General features: G+C 47.3%; 1 protein-coding gene across 9 annotated transcripts in view; it reads right to left on the reverse strand.

Annotated features, from left to right (window-relative positions):
• The window catches only part of LOC140391985 (F-box-like/WD repeat-containing protein TBL1X), a 424,525-nt gene that overhangs the window by 10,186 nt on the left and 392,973 nt on the right, over positions 1–21,366 (reverse strand). For all 9 annotated transcript variants that reach the window (XM_072477106.1, XM_072477097.1, XM_072477098.1 and 6 more), the window contains 3 exons: positions 8,349–8,470; positions 6,533–6,607; positions 2,457–2,584 (listed from right to left, as the gene is read on the reverse strand). In XM_072477106.1, the coding sequence (XP_072333207.1) occupies positions 2,457–2,584; positions 6,533–6,607; positions 8,349–8,470 (325 nt within the window). The remainder of the gene's footprint in view (positions 1–2,456; positions 2,585–6,532; positions 6,608–8,348; positions 8,471–21,366) is intronic.

The following is a 21,366-nucleotide window of genomic DNA, read 5'->3' on the forward strand; positions in this document are numbered from 1 at the left end:
ATTGGTGTGACTAATATGATCCTGGGAGCAGGCATGACTGGAGAATACCGCCTTGAAACTTTAAACTAAAAACTGAACAGTTCTTATTCTATCTTTGTGCTAATTCACCTTTAATTTTACTGTCTATTCTGTTTATATATCCTTACATTTTTATACTTTACCTACGCTATGCCAGCCAGATCCCATTGTTAATTTTTGGAGATGGGACTCTTCGAGATCAAATGTGGGGCAGGATTCTCACGACCCCCCGCCGGGCTGGAGAATCGCCGGGGAGCGGCGTGAAACCCGCCCCACCGCCGGCTGCCGGATTCTCCGGCTCCGGTTTTTCGGCGGGGGCGGGAATCGCGTCAAGCCGGTCGGGGGCAGTTGGCAGAGCGCCCCCCCCCCCCCCGGCAATTCTCCGCCCCGCGACGGGTCGAGTGGCTGCCCGTTTTCAGCCAGTCCCGCCGGCATATATTACACCAGGTCTGTACCGGCTGGATCTGGCTCTGCGGGCAGCCTGCGGAGTCTTTGGGGGGTGCCTGGCCCGGGGGGGGGGGGGGGGGCTGGCCTGCGATCAGGGCCCACTGATCCGCGGGCGGGCCTGTGCCGTGTGGGCACTCTTTCCCTCCCCGCTGGCCGCTGTAACGGGCGGCCATGGACGGCGCGGCGAAGAACCCCCTTGCGCATGCGCTGGGATGATTCTGCACCTTCTGGGTGGCCCAACGCTGGAGTGGTCCACGCAACTCCTTGGGCCGGTACGACCCACCCCACCGGATAGCAGAGCATCCCGCCCGATCTCTGATGACTATAAACTGACTCTAAAGGTACGTTTTGCCACCAATCAGGACTCCAAGACTCTAAAGACTGATCTGTTGGCTCATGGGAGTGACCAGGTCAATTGTTTTTTATTGAAGTTCCAAAACAAGGGGCGAAATTCTCTGGTATTGGCGCGATGTCCGCCGACCGGCGCCCAAAACGGCGCAAGTCAGTCGGGCACCGCGCCGCCCCAAAGGTGCGGAATCCTCCGCATCTTGGGGGGCCGAGCCCCAACCTTAAGGGGCTAGGCCCGTACCGGACTAATTTCCGCCCCGTCAGCTCGCGGAAAAGGCCTTTGGTGCCCCGCCAGCTGGCGCGGAAATGACATCTCCGGGCGGCACATGCACGGGAGCGTAAGCGGCCGCTCACGGCATCCCCGCGCATGTGCTGTGGAGGGAGTTTCTTCCGCCTCCGCCATGGTGGAGACCGTTGCGAAGGCGGAAGGAAAAGAGTGCCCCCACGGCACAGGCCCGCCCGCGGATCGGTGGGCCCCGATCGCGGGCCAGGCCACCGTGGGGGCACCCCCCCCCGGGCCAGATTGCCCTGCACCCCCCCCAGGACCCCAGAGCCCGCCCGCGCCGCCTTGTCCCGCCGGTAAGGTAGGTGGTTTAATCTACGCCGGTGGGACAGGCATTCTAGCAGCGGGACTTCGGCCCATCCAGACCGGAGAATCGTGGGGGGCGGGGCGCCAACCGGCGCGGCGCGATTCCCGCCCCCGCCGAATATCCGGTGCTGGAGAATGCGACAACCGGCAGGGGAGGGATTCACGCCAGCCCCCGGCGATTCTCCGACCCGGCGGGGGGTCGGAGAATCTCACCCAAGATCACCAATACCCAACAGGGGTTGGGGTGCTAAACAGCCAGACCAGAAGGTCCAGTTATTACAGAACTTGCTCAATGCCATTTGATTTCAATGGAGGTGAAGGTGAAAATTAATGTTATCTTCTCTATAACGCTATACCTGCCTTTGGGAGTGAACATTAAGTGTGAAGCGGCACTTTATACTGTGGCAGGTTTGCCAAGCGGAGGTATTTCACAACTTCAGCTAATCTGGCTCAGTGTTTCATCACATAATGTATGGTACTGTTGCAATGGTAATGGATCCATCCCGATTTAATTGTCAATTTCCTTTTAAACACTGGTCTCCAGTTTACGTCCTCATTGAAGCGGCATGACTGCTCTCAGCCACCATTTGTAACACTGGCTGAGCATGGGCACATCTGGCAGGGTTCCTGAGGCAACTGCCTTTCTGGCAACTGGGCGAGAGGGCCCAGCAAATCTGGGTTCTCCTCTAATTTACGAACAGTTGCTGGATTTACATTGAAATAGTGTGCAATTTAAATTGCTAAATTTCTCCGCTGCATTGGTTTTCTCGCACAAGTCAAATGAGTGGTTTCAGCTGAGAGACGTGTCTGCGGATGTTGCAGGGGCAAGATGGCAGCTCTTCCTGTCAGCCTGAAACTACAATGGCTCAATGCCTTGTGTCAGCGGAAAAAAATTATTCTTCATCACCGTGCACATTATATACAAGTTGGATACATCAGTGCCATAAATAAGTGCACTGGTTTCACTGAACATTGTTTTTTCTAATTCTCAGTTATCTTACTTCTTCTACAACATGCATACTCGATACATATTTAACTAAAAAGTCACTCTTACCTGGCTAACATGATATAAGAGTTTGGGTTGTTGGTGCCTGGACCAGTAGGACTCCATTTTATAGTGTAGATTTCTTTATTGTGGGCCTGTAAATCGTGTACGCAAGCATCCTGCTTCATATTCCATATCTGTAGGGGGAAATACAAATAATATGGCGATTTGTGATGGCTGCACATTTTAAATTGTTAAAAATATCATGCATCATCTATATGGAAAATAAATTTAAGACAATTTTGAAGGTTATGGAAGATAAGTTGTTCCTACATCGTTTTTTGTCTCTTATCAAAATTGAATTGAAGGAGAAATGTTGAATAATAAAGTTACTTCTGTTATTCCACTAGTTTTGTTTTGCAATTACATGTTAACAAATAAGATGGTGTTCTTACTTCCGTCTTTCCAACAATTTAAGTTTAACTTATTTATGCAGTATGATATGGACTGAAACTGGTGTTATCCCAGATTCAAATGTATTCAATTATCTGGGACTGCAGCGTATTAATCAGCTTACTGCATGTTATTCCAGTGGGGGTATTGCTTTGGAGTAAGGCAGAAGCTATGTCATTTTGAGGTCCACTATTTAACATTGTGGGCAGAATTTTATTTTTCTCTTTATAAATTTAGAGTACCCAATTCATTTTTCCAATTAAGGTGCAATTTAGCTTGGCCAATTCACCTACTTTGCACATCTTTTCGGCTTGCGGGGTGAGACCCATGCAGACACGGGGTGAATGTGCAAACTCCATAGAGACAGTGACCCGGGGCCAGGATTGAACGCGGGTCCTCGGCGCCATGAGGTAGCAGTGCTAACCACTGCGCCACCATGCCACCCCTATCGGCGGAATTTTACCAAAATTTGTCAGTGTCAGATTATGACCGGAAACCGGTGCGCATCTCTCCAGAAGCACAGCCGAGTTTTTGAACCAGGTTTTCTGGCACTCAAGTGCACTGGAAATCTGGGGCATGGTTTACACCGTCACTCTGGCCGAACGTGGTCTGAGAGAGCCGGCAAGGCCACCTCCACAGAGATCAAGGCATCATCTTCAAAGGGCGCCTCGATCAGCGTTGGAATTAAAGTCCCCCCTGAGCTCCCCCGTGGACACAGAGGAGCACCCCCATAATGCGTCAGGGCAACACCACCTCCCCCATCACGGAGGTATTGGGGACTTTATTTCCACCCCCCACAATCACACAAGTATCGGGGGCTCTCTTACCCCCGCCCCCAACTCCGTAACCACACAAGTATCAGGGGCTTTCTTTCCCCACCACTGCGGCGGTATCACAGGCACTGCACCTGTCTCATAGCCAGCCCCCTCTCTGCCCCTCCACAGCCATCACCCCCAGTCTCTTCACAGACATTGGTCCTTTCCGCCCGCCCCCCCCACATACATAAGGGGAACCCCCTCCCCCAAGGCACAGGTTGGCAATACCTAGGTATATCCCTCAACCCCCAGGAGCTATATTTACCTTGGTCCTCTCAGCGAGCTTCCCTTGACTGATTCCTGTGCTTGTATAGCTGTTGTAAACCTGGCGTCATGGTTGGCGATGTAGGAATATTTAATGATGGGAGAATCATGTGGTTGGGAAGACCTTTAATTATATCGCAGTTTGTGGGACAATCGCGTCCTGCTTTTACGTCAACGTGAAACGCGACTTTGACTTTATCGCGATAACTTGCGCTCTCCTCACAAAAGCTGCCCGAAGCAGAAAATCCTGGCCCAGAGGTGGAATTCTCCCATTTTGAGACTAAATGCCATGATGGGGGGGGGGGGGGGGGGCAGTATTTCCCACTACGGAGGCGACAGGGAATCCATGCCAAATCGTCCGGCCGCAATCTCATTATTTTGCACCCCAGTGTTTCATGCCGTATTCAGTAGTGAGGCAGGCCTGGATGGTGCACAGTCCTCTGTCCTGTGTGCACCGTATTGAAAAGGTGCCCAACAACACTGACCCATTGAAGAAGGTGGACCACCTGAAGACGGATCTCCGGGAGCCCCCCGAGACCGGAAGACGGATCTCCTGGAACATTGAGGCTGTCCTCCAGGACGCCTAATCTGGAAGATGCACCTGGAAATGATCCCATTAATGTGATGCCAATGAGGTTCACGTCGACGTCTGGCGGGCCTTCCGATGCACTATGGTGGGCGCCAACAGAATAACCTGCTGTAAATTCATGCTGGCATGAAACCCATTTCTGAGCCTCCCACTGTATTCTTCCCCCACTTTGCCATCAAACCCACCGGTGGGGGCTTGGGAGAATGCCACCCTACAACCTGCTGAAGACAGCTTTAGTTATTGGTAAAATGACTGCCATAGCAGCATTTTTGAAGCATTCAGAGTAGTTGGAATGTGTGATTCTATCAGGGATTACTGTTTGCTTGTCAACCATTCTGAACATGTATAATCTGCTAATAACGACTGAATAAAAGACCATTGTACTGCACCACACAGGTGGGTTGATTATGCACTGATAGGCTTGTCACATAGCTGAACAGCTATCCCTTTATCCACATAACCTCTTTCCAGGCTTGCAACAGAGCAATGGCTGGAATTTGTGGTAATAATGAGCTAGTTGTCCTTTGACATCTCAGAATAATCAATCCTGTATTATCTTCGCAAAGCTCAATAGTCCACTCATGTTATTTGTTATATTTCGCCAGTTCTCAGCCCAAAGACAGGTTCTTGGTGATTGTTCACTGAATCACAGCTAAGGGGTGTAATTTTGTTACTATGGGTGGGGTGTGGAGGCAGACCTCAGCTGAAATGGGGGATTGAACCTCCTGCTGTTTGCTGTGGCAGCGGTGGTTCATAGGGTAACACACTCGCCTCTGAAGCACAAGGCCCCGGATTCAAATCCAACTCCAAAGTGGACACTCCCATGCAGTACTGAGGGAACACTGCGTTGTTGGAAGTAACATCTATTGGATGAGCCATTAAACCTATTCAGGTGGAAGTAAAAGATCCCACAGCACAAATTCAATTAAGAGCCGGGAGTTTTCTCTTTTCTTTATCTTCAACAAATTTAGAGTACCCAATTATTATTTTTCCAATTAAGGGGAAATTTAGCGTGGCCAATCCACCTAACCTGCACATCATTGGGTTGTGGGGGTGAGATCCACACAGACGCGGGGAGAATGTGCAAACTCCACACAGACAGTGACCCAGGGCCGGGATCAAACTAGGGTCCTCAGCGGCATAGACTGGGGAGTATCCCTGGCTATCCTTCAATCAACATCACGAAGAACGGATCATCTGGCCATTATCATATCCTTAACCATACTCCTAATTTTAAAAACGTTGACAGATTATGGATATTAATCTGTGATGCTGACAAAACCGAAGCAGAAGTTAATATGATTCACACTCTAGCCACCTGAGCTAACCAGATCCCGATGTTTTATATATATCTGAATGAAAATAATCTACCAACGCCTAGAAAATGTTAGAAAGCAAAGAGTTCACATGTATTTACGGGTATTATCAAAGCTTGGCTGCTGTGGAGCTGATTTGACCATTACTATTTCATAAAAGCAGTGCATGTTCCTCACCTTAGTCAATATTTTTTTGATAGATCTTACGTTTTAAACCTTTATTCTGATAGCAGAATAATGGACACTTGCTGATTCAAAGGTAACTAGTAAAACATTGAGGTGCAGTTGGGAGGGGAACGGGTGGTGGGGTTGAGGAAGCGTCACAGATACTGAAATGGTAAGTAGTGACATAGCCAAAGTGAAAGCATTGTCTGAGATTATGATATAGATCAACCTTTCTCGTGACATAATGACATTTTGACAGAAAACTCCTCTGACAGGCAGACAAATTGTCCTTATTTATAGCTGATGGGTTACAGAGAAGGCAAGAAGACCTGTCTCTTCTCATGTGTCAGATGAATGAATTAAAACAAAAAGAGCTGGGATAATGGATTTAAAGGAAAGCTTGTCTATTAGGAATGGTTTACTTCATGGTTCTGTTCTTTGGTGAAATGGCTGGAAGCCTTTAGCTTTTTAGCAAATAATAGCTATGCAAAGATTTATTACCACAGTTGACAAGGGATTCGTGCCATAATTAGGTTTTCCTACCTTCAGTGTCATGTCATCTGAGCAAGATGCGAGCAGCATGCCAGATGGGTCCCATTTGATTGCATTTACTTCATTCTGAAATGTAAAAGAAGTGCAAATGAGCATTGCTAATATAAACAGTAAACAATCTGTGGTGTCGACATTCCCCTGAAGATGGCACTTTGCTATCATTTGATCAGCAGCAAAACCCATTGACTGAACAGTATATGAACTTTGACTGTACCCTCCATTCAAAGATTGGAAACATCCCTCCAATCTTTAACTCGCTCGGTTAGAATCTTTTCTCCGTCATAATTATTTCGAAGATAGTTATCCAATTTTCACTTTTCATATACCAAGACATCGATACTTTCTTTCCAGCATTTATATTTTTCTTGAAATCTGCCTTTGGTTTCTGCACACAGTTTTTTATAATTGATATATTGCATGGGTGAAAAAATGTTTTTGAATGGCTGTGGTTGGAATAATCCTGGAGATCAATTCAATGGTGTGGTATGACGTTAGTGAGTACTGTTGCATTTCTTATTTCGTACTTCACTCAGCCTTCCTTTTCATTTTCTTTAAATTTACCAAACTCCCATATTCACAAGTTCCAATGTTCGCACATCCAAGGTTCGAATCCACCCGTGGAAGAACTGGGCGGTTATCAATTGTTAACAGTTCAGAGGACAAAGACACAAGCAGTAGTTGGGAGGTTGGTCAACCAAAACACTGAGTGATCCTCTCGTCCAATCTCATTAGTAATCATCATCTCCCTCACAGGATTGCAGTAACAGTTCAAGTCCCAGAGCTGCCTGATATTCAGATGTAACCAATTAACCTGTTTGCTACTAAGCAATTTGCTGCACTGTCAGAGTATAATCAGAGAGTTGTCAATATTACACAAACCCTAACTGTGAGATTTCAGTCAAGAGTCAGTCGCCTAATGGGTGCATTTTATTACGCCAAAATGACAAAGAAATTGTGGTAAAGGCTCTGTCCCGCTTGTTCCTGGTGCATGATGCAAATGCAGGCAGAAAACTGCAGGCTCCCACTCTGTGATTGATTGTGCGTTCGTTAAAGTTTTAAAAAAGGAAAATTATAGGCTGGGATTCTGGAAGTTCCTGATATGGGCTCCCTGCATCTATCAGAATCACTCGCAGCACAACGTTTTTTGCCCCATGGTGAAAAGCAGGAAGTTACATCCATCTCGCAGTTAGTTGGGGGTGGCCTGCCTGTGCTTTAAACAGGTTCACTGTTCTGTTCCCAATGATGTTGTATGTTTTAGCAACCAAATGATTAACCTATCAGATACCACCCTCTTTGAGACAGTGCAGCAGTCAACTGCACCCTTAAGGGCATTGCCGACCTCAGCTTTATGTCATAAGGCAATTCCTTAGTCTTCTACTTACACCCCCCCACCTCACAAAACAAATGTTTTACTTTAACATCTCTGTTCTTAAATGCTGGATCAGCACTTACCTTTGTACTAGATAAGATGGACAATGCACAGATTAGAAATAGCAGGGGTTTTTTTAATGAGAAGATTCAGAAAATTCTTTGATGATGACAGTCACTTTCAGTTCATGTGAGGACTTTTGTCCATAATCATCCTCGACATATTTACCCAAGTGTTCTGTCACAAGGATGCATGTCCATGCTAACACAAAACATTTTCAACGCACAGAGCAACAGAGTCAGAGATATTCCTTCTGACAGACGCTTTCCTGTACAGAATTATCCAATGTCACCAAATACCAAATAGATTACATTGAAGGCTACACAGCTTTGGCATTGCACACAAATATCTTTCACATTCACTCAAACTGGAACTCACTGTATGTCCTTGGAATGTTTTGACTGGACGATCACAGCCAAGCCTGCACACGTGAATGCACATGTCTGTGCTGCAGGATGCAAACGTAGTGTTATTCTGCCAATCTACATCCAAGGCAGGAGCTGTGAAAATAGCAAACTAAACATAAGCAAAAAAGTCTAAGCGGAGAAGGATCACACCAACACAACAAAACAAAATCAATGCAGTCGCTTTCCAAATTGCTAATTGCGTGCAGAGCAAGCGCTGTGGATCAACACCTCGTTATAGAGAGAACAAACCTGCATTTGCACAGTGCCGTTAACAGGAGTAAACATCCCCAAGGTGTCAAATAGAAGCGTAATCAGACAAAAGTGGAGGTTGAGTCAAAGAAAAAAACATTAGGAGGGGTGACTAAAAATTTGGTAGAAGCGGTGGGTTTGCAGGAGAATCTTGAAGGAAGTGAGGGACGTAGAGAGATAGACAGGTGTCAGAAGGAAGTTCCAATATTAGCAGCTAAAGAGCTACTGTATGGCCATCAATAATGGACATAATGATTGTCGTGTTGGGTGTTCCGATATACAAATGAACCAACACGGTTGCAGATGGTACAACTCTGTTTTATTATTCTGGATAATAACAACTGTTAACTTCTGGCTGTGGTTCGTACTTCACCAGTTAACCTGTGGACCCAGCCCTAGCACTATCTTAGAGAGGCACTCAGCACATGGTGTATGTCTGAGTGGCACGCTGTGAGCTCTGTGCTCTGAGCTATCTCCTGCTGGAATGAGCGGGAACTGTGGTGTTCCCTGTTTTATAGTGCGTGTGCTCTCACTGGTGATTGGCTGTGATGTTGCGTGTGTGTTGATTGGTCCGTCGATCTGTCCATCAGTGTGTGTGTGTGTGATTGCACCATGATATGTTAATATGGATATCATGACAATGATGTGGGGGGTGCACAAGCTAAAGTCTGAGGAATGCAGAGCTGGACAAGGCTCCAGAGAAATAAGAAGAATCAAGACCATGAAGAAATTTAGAAACAAGAATGAGAATTTGAAATGTAAGGGGAGCGGAAGCCATTGTAGGTCAGCTAACATGTGGTTGACCAGCAGGACTTGCAGTTGGGTAGGAAACGGCCAGTGGATAGGATATGCCCACGGCAGTTTTAGATGAGCTGCAATTTAGTGAAGGGTGTAGAGAAGAAGAGCAACAAATGGTTGAATCTGAGGTGACAAATACATGGGTGAAGATTCCAGTAACAGACAGAATGAGAGAGCAGTAAAATCCTATACTTCTCTCTCTTATTCTGCTGCTATAATTTACAAGTAGGCAGGACCCAGATTTATATTTCTTTACTTATCTCATTGCCACCCCTCTGTTGCCATGCACTATCATCCCTTTTAAAAAGGCAAGGGAGGACAGTGGCTAGCACTGCTGCCTCACAGCGCCAGGGACCCTCGTTCAATTCCGGCCTTGGGTGACTGTCTGTGAGGTGTGCACACGTTCTCCCCGTGCCTGTGTTGGTTTCCTCCGGGTTCCCCGGTTTCCTCCCACGGTCCAAAGATGTGCAGGTTAGGTGGATTGGCCATGATCGATCATCCTTTGATGTCCAGGTTAGGTAGGGTTCTGGAGATAGGGCGGTGGAGTGGGCTCCACCTAGGTAGGGTGCTCTTTCGGAGGATCAGTGCAGACCTGATGGGCCGAATGGCCTCCTTCTGCACTGTAGGGATTCTATGGAGTAAATCGCTGCTGCTTACCGCCCAATCACATACGTTTCCCTTAGTCTATCCTCCCCATTCACCCCCGCAGGCTCTGGGCTTTTATTCAAACCTGTCAAGCGCCCAGTTCTTACAGAAGCTCATCGACCCAAAATGTTGGATCTGATATTTAAAAGGAGAAAGCAGGGAGCGTGATTGTGAGTGGTGGTGGGGGACCTGGGAACTGGAGATTCTGGGATCCTGAAGACCGTGCTAAATTTAACAGGAAGATGCTAATTCATTCTTTGTTCTGATTTCTGTCCAGTGTGATAGGTTAACTGGTGGATAGCTGGCAGCAAAAGGGGAAATTTGGATGATCCGCGGTAATTGGGATGGATCAGAGCAGAGTACCGGATCAGAACAGCAATTGGGAGGAAAAGGTTGCAGGATAGCAGGAGTAGGGAAGAGAATGCCTGGCCTCTTGCAGGACCAACAAAAGGCAGCAATTAACAGACAGCTTATTCGAAGGGCTTGGGGATATTAATTCTCCTGATGCACAGGTGGCTCTACAAAATGCGCTTACCTATCTGATTTGTCTACTCCGGTCTCCATTTTGTTGTCCCATTTCCCGAGTGCCGGGGAACCCGACCGACCAGCATTAAACTGAAACAGGCTCCCAGCTGCCTCCTGAGGGGGACACGGGCACGCCACCCAACTCACGACCAAATAAACGCCAATACAGATGCATTTTGCTATCTAAATTTTTTTTTAAACTTCCTTCTTGCCCATTGTCCAGGGTGGCGGGGAGGGGATGGGGGAAAGAGTGTTCGTGTTTTATGTGTTTTTATTCCACAATTTTTTTAAATATTCATTTACACGACGTGGGTGTCGCTGGTTAGGCGAGAATTTATTGCCCATCCTTAGTTGCCCTTCAGAAGGTGGTGGGAGTTGCCTTCTTGAACTGCTGCAGTCCTTGAGGTGTAGGTACACCCCCTGTGCTATTAGGGAGGGAGTTCCAGGGTGTTGTCCCAGTGAGTGAAGGAATGGCGATATATTTCCAAGTCAGGGTGGTGAGTGACTTGGAAGGGAAGTCTGCTGGTCTTGTCCTTCGAGATGGTAGTGGTCATGGGTTTGGAAGGTGCTGCCTAAGGAGCCTTGGTGAGGTCCTGCAGTGCATCTTGTAGATGGTACACACGGCTGCCACTGTTCGTCAGTGGTGGAGGGTTTGAATGTTTGTGGAAGGAGGAGCAATCAAGCGGGCTGCTTTGTCCTGGTTGGTATCGAGCTTCTTGAGTGTTGTTAGAGCTCCACTCATCCAGGCAAGTGGAGAGTATTCCATTACACTCCTGACTTGTGCCTTGTAGATGGTGGACAGGCTTTAGGGGGGGGTCAGAAGGTGAGTTACTCACCACAGTATTCCTAGCCTATGACCTGCTCTGGTAGCCACAGTATTAATGTGGCTAGTCCAGTTCAGCTTCTGATCAATGGTAATCCCAGGATGTTGATTATTGGGGATTCAGCAATGGTAATGCCATTGAATGTCAAGGGGCACTGGTTAGATCTTCTCTTGTAAGTGATGGTCATTACCTGGAACTTGTATGGCGCAAATATAACTTTCAACATTTTGCAATTTACAACAAACCCAGAAACCCCCCGCACCCTCCATAGCAATCAATGGTAACCAACTCCCCAACGTGCAAAATAAACAAACTCCAACACTTGTAGAACCCCCCCACCCCCTCCAACCGAACAAATTTCACTTTCCCCAGGGCCACAAAATCCCAACAGGTCCCCCGTGCCACATCAAGGCACGGGGTGGAGAAGCTGACCTCCACTCCAACAGGACCCGTCTGCGAGCAATCAGCGAGGCGGAGGCTAAACATCTACCCTCGCACCCGCCTGCAACTCGGACCAGTCTGACACTCCTAATATGGCTTCTAGGGGACCGGGCTCCCCCATCAACTCAGCAAACACCTTTGCAAAGTACTGTCAGCCTGCCTCAGGTCCTCCACTCCCTGGGGCAGACCCATGATTCACAAATATTGCCTCCTCGACCTGTTCCCCAGGCCCTCCATCTTGGCTCTGAGTCCTTTGTGGACCTCCGCCACCTTCCGCATCTCCTCACCCATCAAAGTGAACTGGTCACTGTGCTGCGACAAAGACTTCTCCACCTCCACTGACGTCATCATCACTTCCGCCTTTACTGGGGCAATCGCCTCCTCCACACACTCTTTAAGTGAAGCTGTTATCTTCCTCCTAAGCACCTCCAAATGCTTGACAAACAGCCTTTCCAACTCCACCGACATCACCTCGGTCAGATTTTCCTCCGTGAGTGGTGCGGCCCCACCCGGGAACCCAACCCCCGCCATTTATCTTCCTGCAGATCTTTAAGCAGCACTTGCCAGTGGACTTATCGCTCCATCCCCTTCTTCCCAGGACCTTTCTTCTGAGACTTCCGACATTCCCCAACCTCCTTATGACTTCCCACACCAACTCACCCACAAACTACCCATGAAACTGGCAAAAAAGTCTAAAAACTAGAGCATCTAGCAGGAGCACCTAATGTGCGATCTCCACCTACAAGCTGCCACCAGAAATCCGGTGTTTTTTATTATCAACCTCACCAACTCCATTGCTCTCCCCCAGACTCCTGTTATATTTCTTTCCAGCATTTTGATTTTTTTCCCCCCCCCAGATCTCCAGCATCCATAGTATTCTGCTTTTCTTCTCTATTACTGTTGTCATGTTTTTCATAAAATTGTTCAAAGACCTCACATTTCTTGTGATCGTAAATGGACCAATCTGATTGCCCAAAAGTTCTGATAACCTACCTACCATGACACTCCATCATGGATGAAGAGCTTTTAAAAAAGTTTCAATGGGGCATATTTTAACTTTCCCACTCTCCCTACAGCAATTTATTCCTCTGACTTTTAAAACTTTTTGCCCACAATCCTGGCAGCATCAAGTAGAGGGAAATAAATGGCAGAAAGTTTGACAGGTGATATTTTCATGCTAGTCATGTCTCTGCTGACATTGCAATGTAACAATAAAGAGGAAAAAATCTGCTTGATGAAGTCCTGCCCCCATTTTACCTCCGCCTACCCAGATTATATGATTTTGGTAGTCCTAAAATGTGCAATGAACATGAATGAAGCAGATGTTAGACACAAAAAGCTTTCACTGTCCACAGATAGACAAATTAAAAGACAGAAAGAAAGACTCTAAATGCTTTAACGTAAATGTGTTACTTGTAACTAGGTTTAAACAGCATGAATATAATAGTCTAATGATAGTGGGCTTGGGTGGGGTGCTCTTTTGGAGGGTCAGTGCAGATTTGATGGTCCGAATGGTCTTCTTCTGCACTGTAGGGATTCTATGGATATAATAGTTACATAATTTATTAAAGTTTCAGGTGACTTTTCATCATCAGCAAAGCAAACTTCAGAATTCAAGGATCATTCGCATCCCTATCCTGACCTCGGATGAGTCCTGGAGTTAAACCATAAAATCATAGAAGCAGAATTAGGCGAAAGAAGCAGAATTAGGCCATTCGGCCCATCGCGTCTACTCCGCCATTCAATCATGGATGACATTTTTCTCATCCCCATTCTCCTGCCTTCTCCCCATAACCCATGATCCTCCTATTAATCAAGAACCTCTCTATTTCTGTCTTAAGACACTCAGTGAGTTGACAGAGACAGCAACTCTCTTTGAGATTCTATCAGCGCTACTCTTGAACAGCCTGACGTGATGTTCTTGTACAGGAAAGACATGCTCGCAATTAACGTGCGGTTCTTCAAAAGGATTTCAATAGCACCCAAACCAAAATGTGAAAGCATTCTCATTCCACTCACTATTAGCATCCTGTGTGAAACAAATTTGGGCAACCCTAACCTAGCTCCAAGCTGTCAGAGACTGACAGCACCAAATTGTCCACAATTTGTTAATTGCGTTCAAAGAGGTCACAGAAATGACTGGTGTAGGAAATGAAACTTGAACTATTGCAAGAAAGGGTGCTTTTCACAGGGTATTGTTGGGAGAAAGCAAAGGTGAAATCTTGATTACATCTGACTATAAAGAGCTTGGTAGATTCACAGTTGAGGGAAATTGAAACATATTCATTTCCCGGAACTAACATGTCAAGCCTTGATGAGCAAAAACAAAACTTTTTTTAAAAAAAAGAGCCTCAATGCACGTGTAAACCACGTAAAAGGTGCACCAGCCCATTACTCATTTGTAAATGAATAATCAGCACCTGATTTGCATTGCAGTCTTTAAAGCTTTCCCTAATCTACTGCAATAGTCTTTGCATTCTTCTTTTTTCAAAGAATCACACAGAGAAAGTTTCATTATCAGTGCTTTCTTCAGAAAGCTTAAATGCGTGTTTTCTAGGGAGATTAACTGACAATGTCTAGAATGCGTCGCACAAGGTTCATGTTTTTTCCAAATTCATGACATTTAATATGTAAACGTCAGCTGCAAAATCTGCACATTGTAGAGTGCTCAGTTAATTCTACTTTTGATCATTTTACTTGAAGGGAAGAATACTGACAAGGGGATTTGAAGAATTTCCTACACTTCAATGTTGGCCTCACATCCCTGACAGTGGTGAAACTGTGAAGAAAGAGTTATTTTCCCTCCATCAAGTGCCGCTTCCGACACTTACGCTAAGCTCAACCCCACTCCTGGTACCATGTAAAGTTCTTGTTGGGTGACCTGATTTATATTGCAAGAACACGGGTAGCTAAAGCTATAAACAATTTATTAACATTAATTGTGGGTCAACTGTATACAAAACAACAGATGAATAACAGTATTAATACGCACAAGCAACCTCTCTCCCAGCTCTTCAGTTAGTCTGAGGTCACCTGACTCTAACATTCACTTATATACTAATGAGACTCCTAATGGTCAGTTGGTGAATTACAACACAACCATGATATCACTACAGGGGGATGTGAAGAGTAAGTGGGGAAAGCCAAAGCAGAGCTGGGGAAACAGGGGAGGAGCAAAAAGAAAGGTGCACGGGGAGGAGCCAGGGGATGTCCAGAGAATCATGAAAACATTTTACATTCACAATAGATTTGTTACCTTCTCTTTATTTTGTGGATACGGACATAGACAGAATGGTCAACCCTAACATTTTGCACAAACAGGCAAAGTTTTTGAACTAATGGTCCCTGCCACTTAAAGAATAAGAAGTGCCGAAGCTGCATCAGTGTGAGCCCCTTTGGAGTTTCAGGTACACAATAGCTTCTGGGCTTCAACATAACTGAACTTGCCAGAAATGGTGGTGCCATTCCACCCCTCAATATTGACAAATTTCTGAGTGTTCGCCACGATTGGAAATGTAAGCTGGTATCTTCAATGCCCATCTGCACCTGTGGAATAACCACATTAGAAGCACAGAGAGAATAGGGGCTAAATGCCAATTCGGTATTTTCTTTATTCTCTCACAGGATGTGCTTGTCGCTGGCTAGACAGCAATTTTATTGGCCATCCCTCTACTGCCCTCGAGAATTGGTGGTGAGCCATCTTCCTGAACTGCTGCAGTCCACGTGGTGCAGTTACACCCACTGTGCTGTTAGGGAGGGAGTTCGAGGATTTTGAGCCAGCGGCGGTGAAGGAACGGTGACATATTTCCAAGTCATGGTGATGCGTCGCTCGAGGAGGACGGGGTAGGGGAGGGGGGGTGGTGCTAGGTGATGTTAAGCATGCAACTGGCGGTATTCCCATGCCACTGCCACGCCTGTCCTTCTAGGTGGTCGAGGTTGCATGTTTGAAAGGTGCTGTTGAAGGAAAGAGATTATGCTGTTGAAGATTATGGGAGTGGTTTAGTTCTGTGGCAGTTTGGATGAGTTGCAACAGGGGATATTGGGTAATTACACAATAGCAGCCTGAAGTAGCCAACTCTTTTATTATAGTCCAATACAAACCTGCGCTGAAACTCCTAACATGGTCACTGGATAATAAAACTTTGTATAATTAGTATTACCCAGCAGAAACATTGGGCGTCATTCTCCGACCCCCCGCCGGGTCGGAGAATGGCCGTTGGCCGCCGTGAATCCCGCCCCCGCCGAAGTCTCCGGTACCGGTGATTAGGCGGGAGCGGGAATTGGGCCGTGCCGGTTGGCGGGACCCCCCGCTCAATTCTCCGGCCCGAATGGGCCGAAGTCCCGCCCAGAAATTGCCTGTCCCGCCGGCGTAAATTAAACCTGGTATTTACCGGCGGGACCAGGCGGCGTGGGCGGGCTCCAGGGGGGGTGCGGGGCAATCTGACCCCGGAGAGTGTCCCCACGGTGGCCTGGCCTGCGATCGGGGCTCACCGATCCGCGGGCGGACCTGTGCCGTGGGGGCACTCTTTCCCTTCCGCCTCCGTCACGGCCTCCACCATGGCGGAGGCGGAAGAGACTCTCCCCGCTGCGCATGCGCGGGAAACTTTCAGCGGCCGCTGATGCTCCCACGCATGCGCCGGGAAACTGTCAGCGGCCGCTGACGCTCCCGCGCATGCGCCGCATTTCCGCGCCAGCTGGCGGGGCAACAAATGCGATTTCCGCCAGCTGGCGGGGCGGAAATCCCTCCGGCGCCGGCCTAGCCCCTCAATGTTGGGGCTCGGCCCCCAAAGATGCGGAGCATTCCGCACCTTTGGGACAGCGCGATGCCCGTCTGATTGGCGCCAGTTTGGGTGCCAGTCGGCGGACATCGCGCCGTTGGGGGAGAATTACACCCATTATGTTCACTCTAGGATCACGGATTTCAATTTCCTCTGTCAATGGGATCCTTCTTTTGCAATGATCTGATGCCTTGGAACATTCTGAAAACGTCAAATCCCAGATATTCTGGGTGGAAGGGGGAATCTTCTCATGTTCTCACCAGTGGGATCTTCCCATCCCGCTGACGGCAAACACTCGCCGCAGGCTTCCCGGAGATAGGGGGGTGGGTTCAATGGGAAATAGGTGGGGATCGGGGTCACCTTTGGTGAGACCAGAAGATCACACCCGCGAGAAGGGGTGGAAAAATTTGGCTCCATCTAAAAACACTAAATAAACCATTAGTGTTTCCAAATTAATAGAAGATTACCCTGAACTCACTTGAAATGAATGGTAATTTCGTATTAGTCATTTGAAAGTGGAACATTTCTTGCTATTAGGTAGTTAAATAAACGGTTTCCAAACCATCCCGAATAATTGAAACAAAACAACTGGCCTGTTATGGAACTCACATTCATGTAATTGCTTAGCAATAGGATAAATGAAAACTTGGGAGTCATTCGCTCTTGGACCAGCTACATAATTATAATAACTTTATTTAAAACAATTTCACAACGTACAAATATGTTTTTGAGTGGCTCTATATTTTTACAATGATCAGAACGATAGGTGAACTGCTGCATCACAACCAACCAATTAGAAATGCTCAGTGCACTTGAAAATGTTTTTTTTTAAACCGGTGGAGGAGCTCAAGGGCAAGTGGGAGGAGGAGCTAGGTGAGTTGGAAGCGGGTCTGTGGGCAGAGTCCTGGGCAGGGTTAATTCCTCCTCATCATGTGCCAGGTTCAGTCTAATTCAATTTAAGGTGGTCCACCGGGCACACATGACGGCAGCGAGAATGAGCAAGTTTTTTTGGGTAGAATACAGTTGTATGAGGTGCAAGGGCAGCCCTGCAAACCATGTCCACATGTTTTGGGCATGCCCGGAGCTTAGAGATTCTGGCAAGGGTTCGAGAGGGCAATGTCCAAGGTGCTTAACACACGGGTGGTGCTGAGTCCAGAGATAGCGATCTTTGGAGTGTCAGAAAACCCGGGAGTTCAGGGGGCGAAAGAGGCCGACGTCTTGGCCTTTGCCTCCCTAGTAGCCCGGAGACGGACTTTATTAATGTGGAGGGACTCGAAGCCCCCGAGTGTAGAGACTTGGGTTAACGACATGGCTGCGTTTCTCAGCCTCGAGAAAATAGAGTTTGCCTAAAGAGGGTCTACGCTAGGGTTCTCTCGGAGGTGGCAGCCGTTCGTCGACTTTCTCGGGGAAAATTAAAATGTCAGCAGCCGCAGCAATCCGTATGGGGGGGGAGGGGGTGAGTGCTTCATTGGGAGACTGAGTCACGTGGGGTAATGTCTATTTAATTGTTATTGTATATTCTCTTTTTGCACTATGTTAATGTTCACTCTAGTTTGTTTCGTTATTATTGTTACTCCTGTTTTATTATGAAAAATTTTGCAAAACCTTAATAAAAATACTTTTTTAAAAAAGGAAATGCTTTTTTAAAAATAAGAGTTGCCCTGATCGGCATTTTTAAAGAACTACGCACTTCAAACTCAAGAACAGCAATGTTAGCATTCATGTTGAGAGGGCTAGAACACAAGAGCAGAGAAGTGCTTCTGAGGCTGTATAAAGCTCTGGTCAGACCCCATTTGGAGTATTGTGAACAGTTTTGGGCCCCGTATCTAAAGAAGGATGTGCTGGCCTTGGAAAGGGCCCAGAGGAGGTTCACAAGAATGATACCTGGAATGAAGAGCTTGTCGTAGGAGGAATGGTTGAGGTGGGGGATCTTATTGAAACTTACAGAATACAGAGAGGCCTGGATAGAGTGGACGTGGAGAGGATGTTTCCACTTTCCACTTGTAGGAAAGACTAGTACTAGAGGACACAATCTCAGATTAAAGGGACGATCCTTTAAAACAGAAATTTGGAATTTCTTCAGCCAGAGGGTGGTGAATCTGTGGAACTCTTTGCCACAGAAGGCTGTGGAGGCCAAATCACTGAGTGTCTTTAAGACAGAGATAGACAGGTTCTTGATTAATAAGGAGATCGGGGTTATGGGGAGAAGGAAGGATAATGGGGATGAGAAAAATATCAGCCATGATTGAATAGCGGAGCAGACTTGATGGGCCGAGTGGCCTAATTCTGCTCCTATGTCTTATGGTCTAACTGGTCCCAACAGTAACATTCCACCTTGCTGGGTTTTCATCTGAAGGCACTTCACTCAAAGACTAGGGAGCTAATTTTCAACTTTACTCTCTGGGAATATATAACTGGTCGCCCCTTATAGACACAGACCAATTTCATTTCTAGTGATTTATCTTTATCCTTCAATTTTTACTCGATACTCTACTCAATATTAAAATGTATTTTGCAATGAGTGGTGCATTGGGATTCACACACTAACCTATCGGGACCCAAATAAGAACAGGGGGCGGGATTCTCTCAGCCCGGGGCCGGGCCTGAGAATCGCCCGCGACCAGCGTGAATCGCACCACGTCGCCCCGACGCCGCCATTGGTGCCGGCGTGGTCGGCACCGGCAGGGGGCCGCTCTACGGGGCCCGCCCGGTGATTCTCGGCCCGAGCGGTCGTAACAGAAAACCCGAGTCCCGCCGGCGTCGTTCTAATCTGCTCTTAGCCGGCAGGACCTCCGCGTGGAAGGGTCCGGGGGTGGCCTATGGGGAGGGGTGGGGGGGCCTCCATTGTGGCCTGGCCCGTGGTCGGGGCCCACCGATCACCGGGCCGGCCTCTCGGGCTGGGGGCCTCCTTTCTTCCACGCCGGAACCTGTAGCCCTACGCCATGTTGCGTCGGGGCCGGCGCGGAGAAGGGAGCCACTGCGCATGCACGCGCTGGCGCCGGTACCACTGCGCATGCGCGGACTCCGCGGCGGCCAGTTGACGCCGGGATCAGCAGCTGGAGCGGCGTGGGCTGCTCCAGTGCCGTCCTGGTCCCCTGTTGGGGCCAGAATTGCTGATCCTAAGGCCATGTTGATGCCATCGGGAAACGCAACGGCGTTTCCGACGGCGTCAACACTTAGCCTCAGGATCAGAGAATCCCGCCTAGGGTGTAAATTGAACAGGACAACGGTTTCCAACATGGCATGAGCTTGAGCAATCTGAAATCAGTTCCCTTTGGAACGGACAACAACTTGATTCAAGGCCACATAAGTTAGCAACTTAACTTCAAAATGGCTGGCATAGGAATTGATAAAATATCAGAATGATGCAGAGTGAATGGCCTTCTGAAGTTGAGGCAGGTTTTTGGAGCAAAGTTACGTTTGCTCACATAAAACTGTTCTCTCGACTGCTTAATGTTGACACTGGCTCAACAGACTGACAGCTCTCACCTTGATGAGCACAACACGCCAACAATTTATTTTATAGCTTAATAAAAGCTGTTCCGGGTATTTTAAAGGTTCAAATGAATATCAATGGTTGAAGAGTTATCCAATTTCTAAGGCTGTAGAACGCATTGCTGAATTCACAATGTTTCATTCTGCAAAATACTAAGAATTTTACAATGGTACGCGGCCTTTAGATTTTTCACATGGTCAAAGAAAATCAGTAAAGTCAAATTACAAACTGACAATGTAAAGTGGCACTGGACACACTGAAAGACATAAGAAAGTGATTATACCACTTAAATGTCAGCTCATCCATAACGAATCCTTCTAACTTAGGTGTTCAAGCATGCGAATCTTGCAACACCAATCACTGCAAATTAGTCTGGTAAAATCCTTTCCAATGTTTATGTATTTGTAATCTGAATAAACCAATCACTGATACAGTGTTGCCACCCAGCATTTCGACACAACAGCAGATCTGAAAAAAATTAATACCATGGGTTGGAATCAGGAATTTTCCTGAACCCGTGATTTCTTCTCTGTTCTGGAGGAACGCCACTGCCTTATACTCATGAAGGGGAGATGGATGTGGGCTGGAGGTGGGACCTGCCACCTCCTAAGTCAGCAATAGAAGGACAGCAGGTTAGAAGGACAGCTCCATTCACTGGGACCCGGCAAAGTTGCAATTATGGCTTTTAGGCCCTCGAACCCCTACACCCCCGGCCCCCATCCGTTCTCCCATCCACTCCCATGCTCCTTCTAAGCCTTGTCATATTTCCCAAGCGCCCTCATATCTCCCATGTGCCCTCATATCTCCCAAGCGCCCTCATATCTTCCATGTGCCCTCATATCTCCATGCACCCTATATGCACCAGATACACACCACAAAGCTACATATCACTGAAAATCTTTGACATATTTTTTAACAATCTTAGAATAATTGTTTATTATCCAAAAAATGTATTTCATTCCAAACATATTCAAAAGTACAAAAACTTAAATAAATCAGAGTACATTCTCCACATCTCACAGTTCACCGTTCGTACAAGTTTTCCCCACTTTTCATATCCCCCCCCCGCGACGAACAATTCCTCAAACACAGTCAAGAACAGTCCCCATTGTGTCTCAAAGCCCTCCGCTGATCCCTATCAGTTCGAACTTAATCTTCTCCAGTCGGAGAAAGTCGTACAGGTCCCCCAGCCAGGACGCCACCCCCTGCGGCATTACCGACCGCCATTCCAGC

This window comes from Scyliorhinus torazame, chromosome 15 (genome assembly GCF_047496885.1).
Source record: "Scyliorhinus torazame isolate Kashiwa2021f chromosome 15, sScyTor2.1, whole genome shotgun sequence".
NCBI classification, from domain to species: Eukaryota; Metazoa; Chordata; class Chondrichthyes; order Carcharhiniformes; family Scyliorhinidae; genus Scyliorhinus; species Scyliorhinus torazame.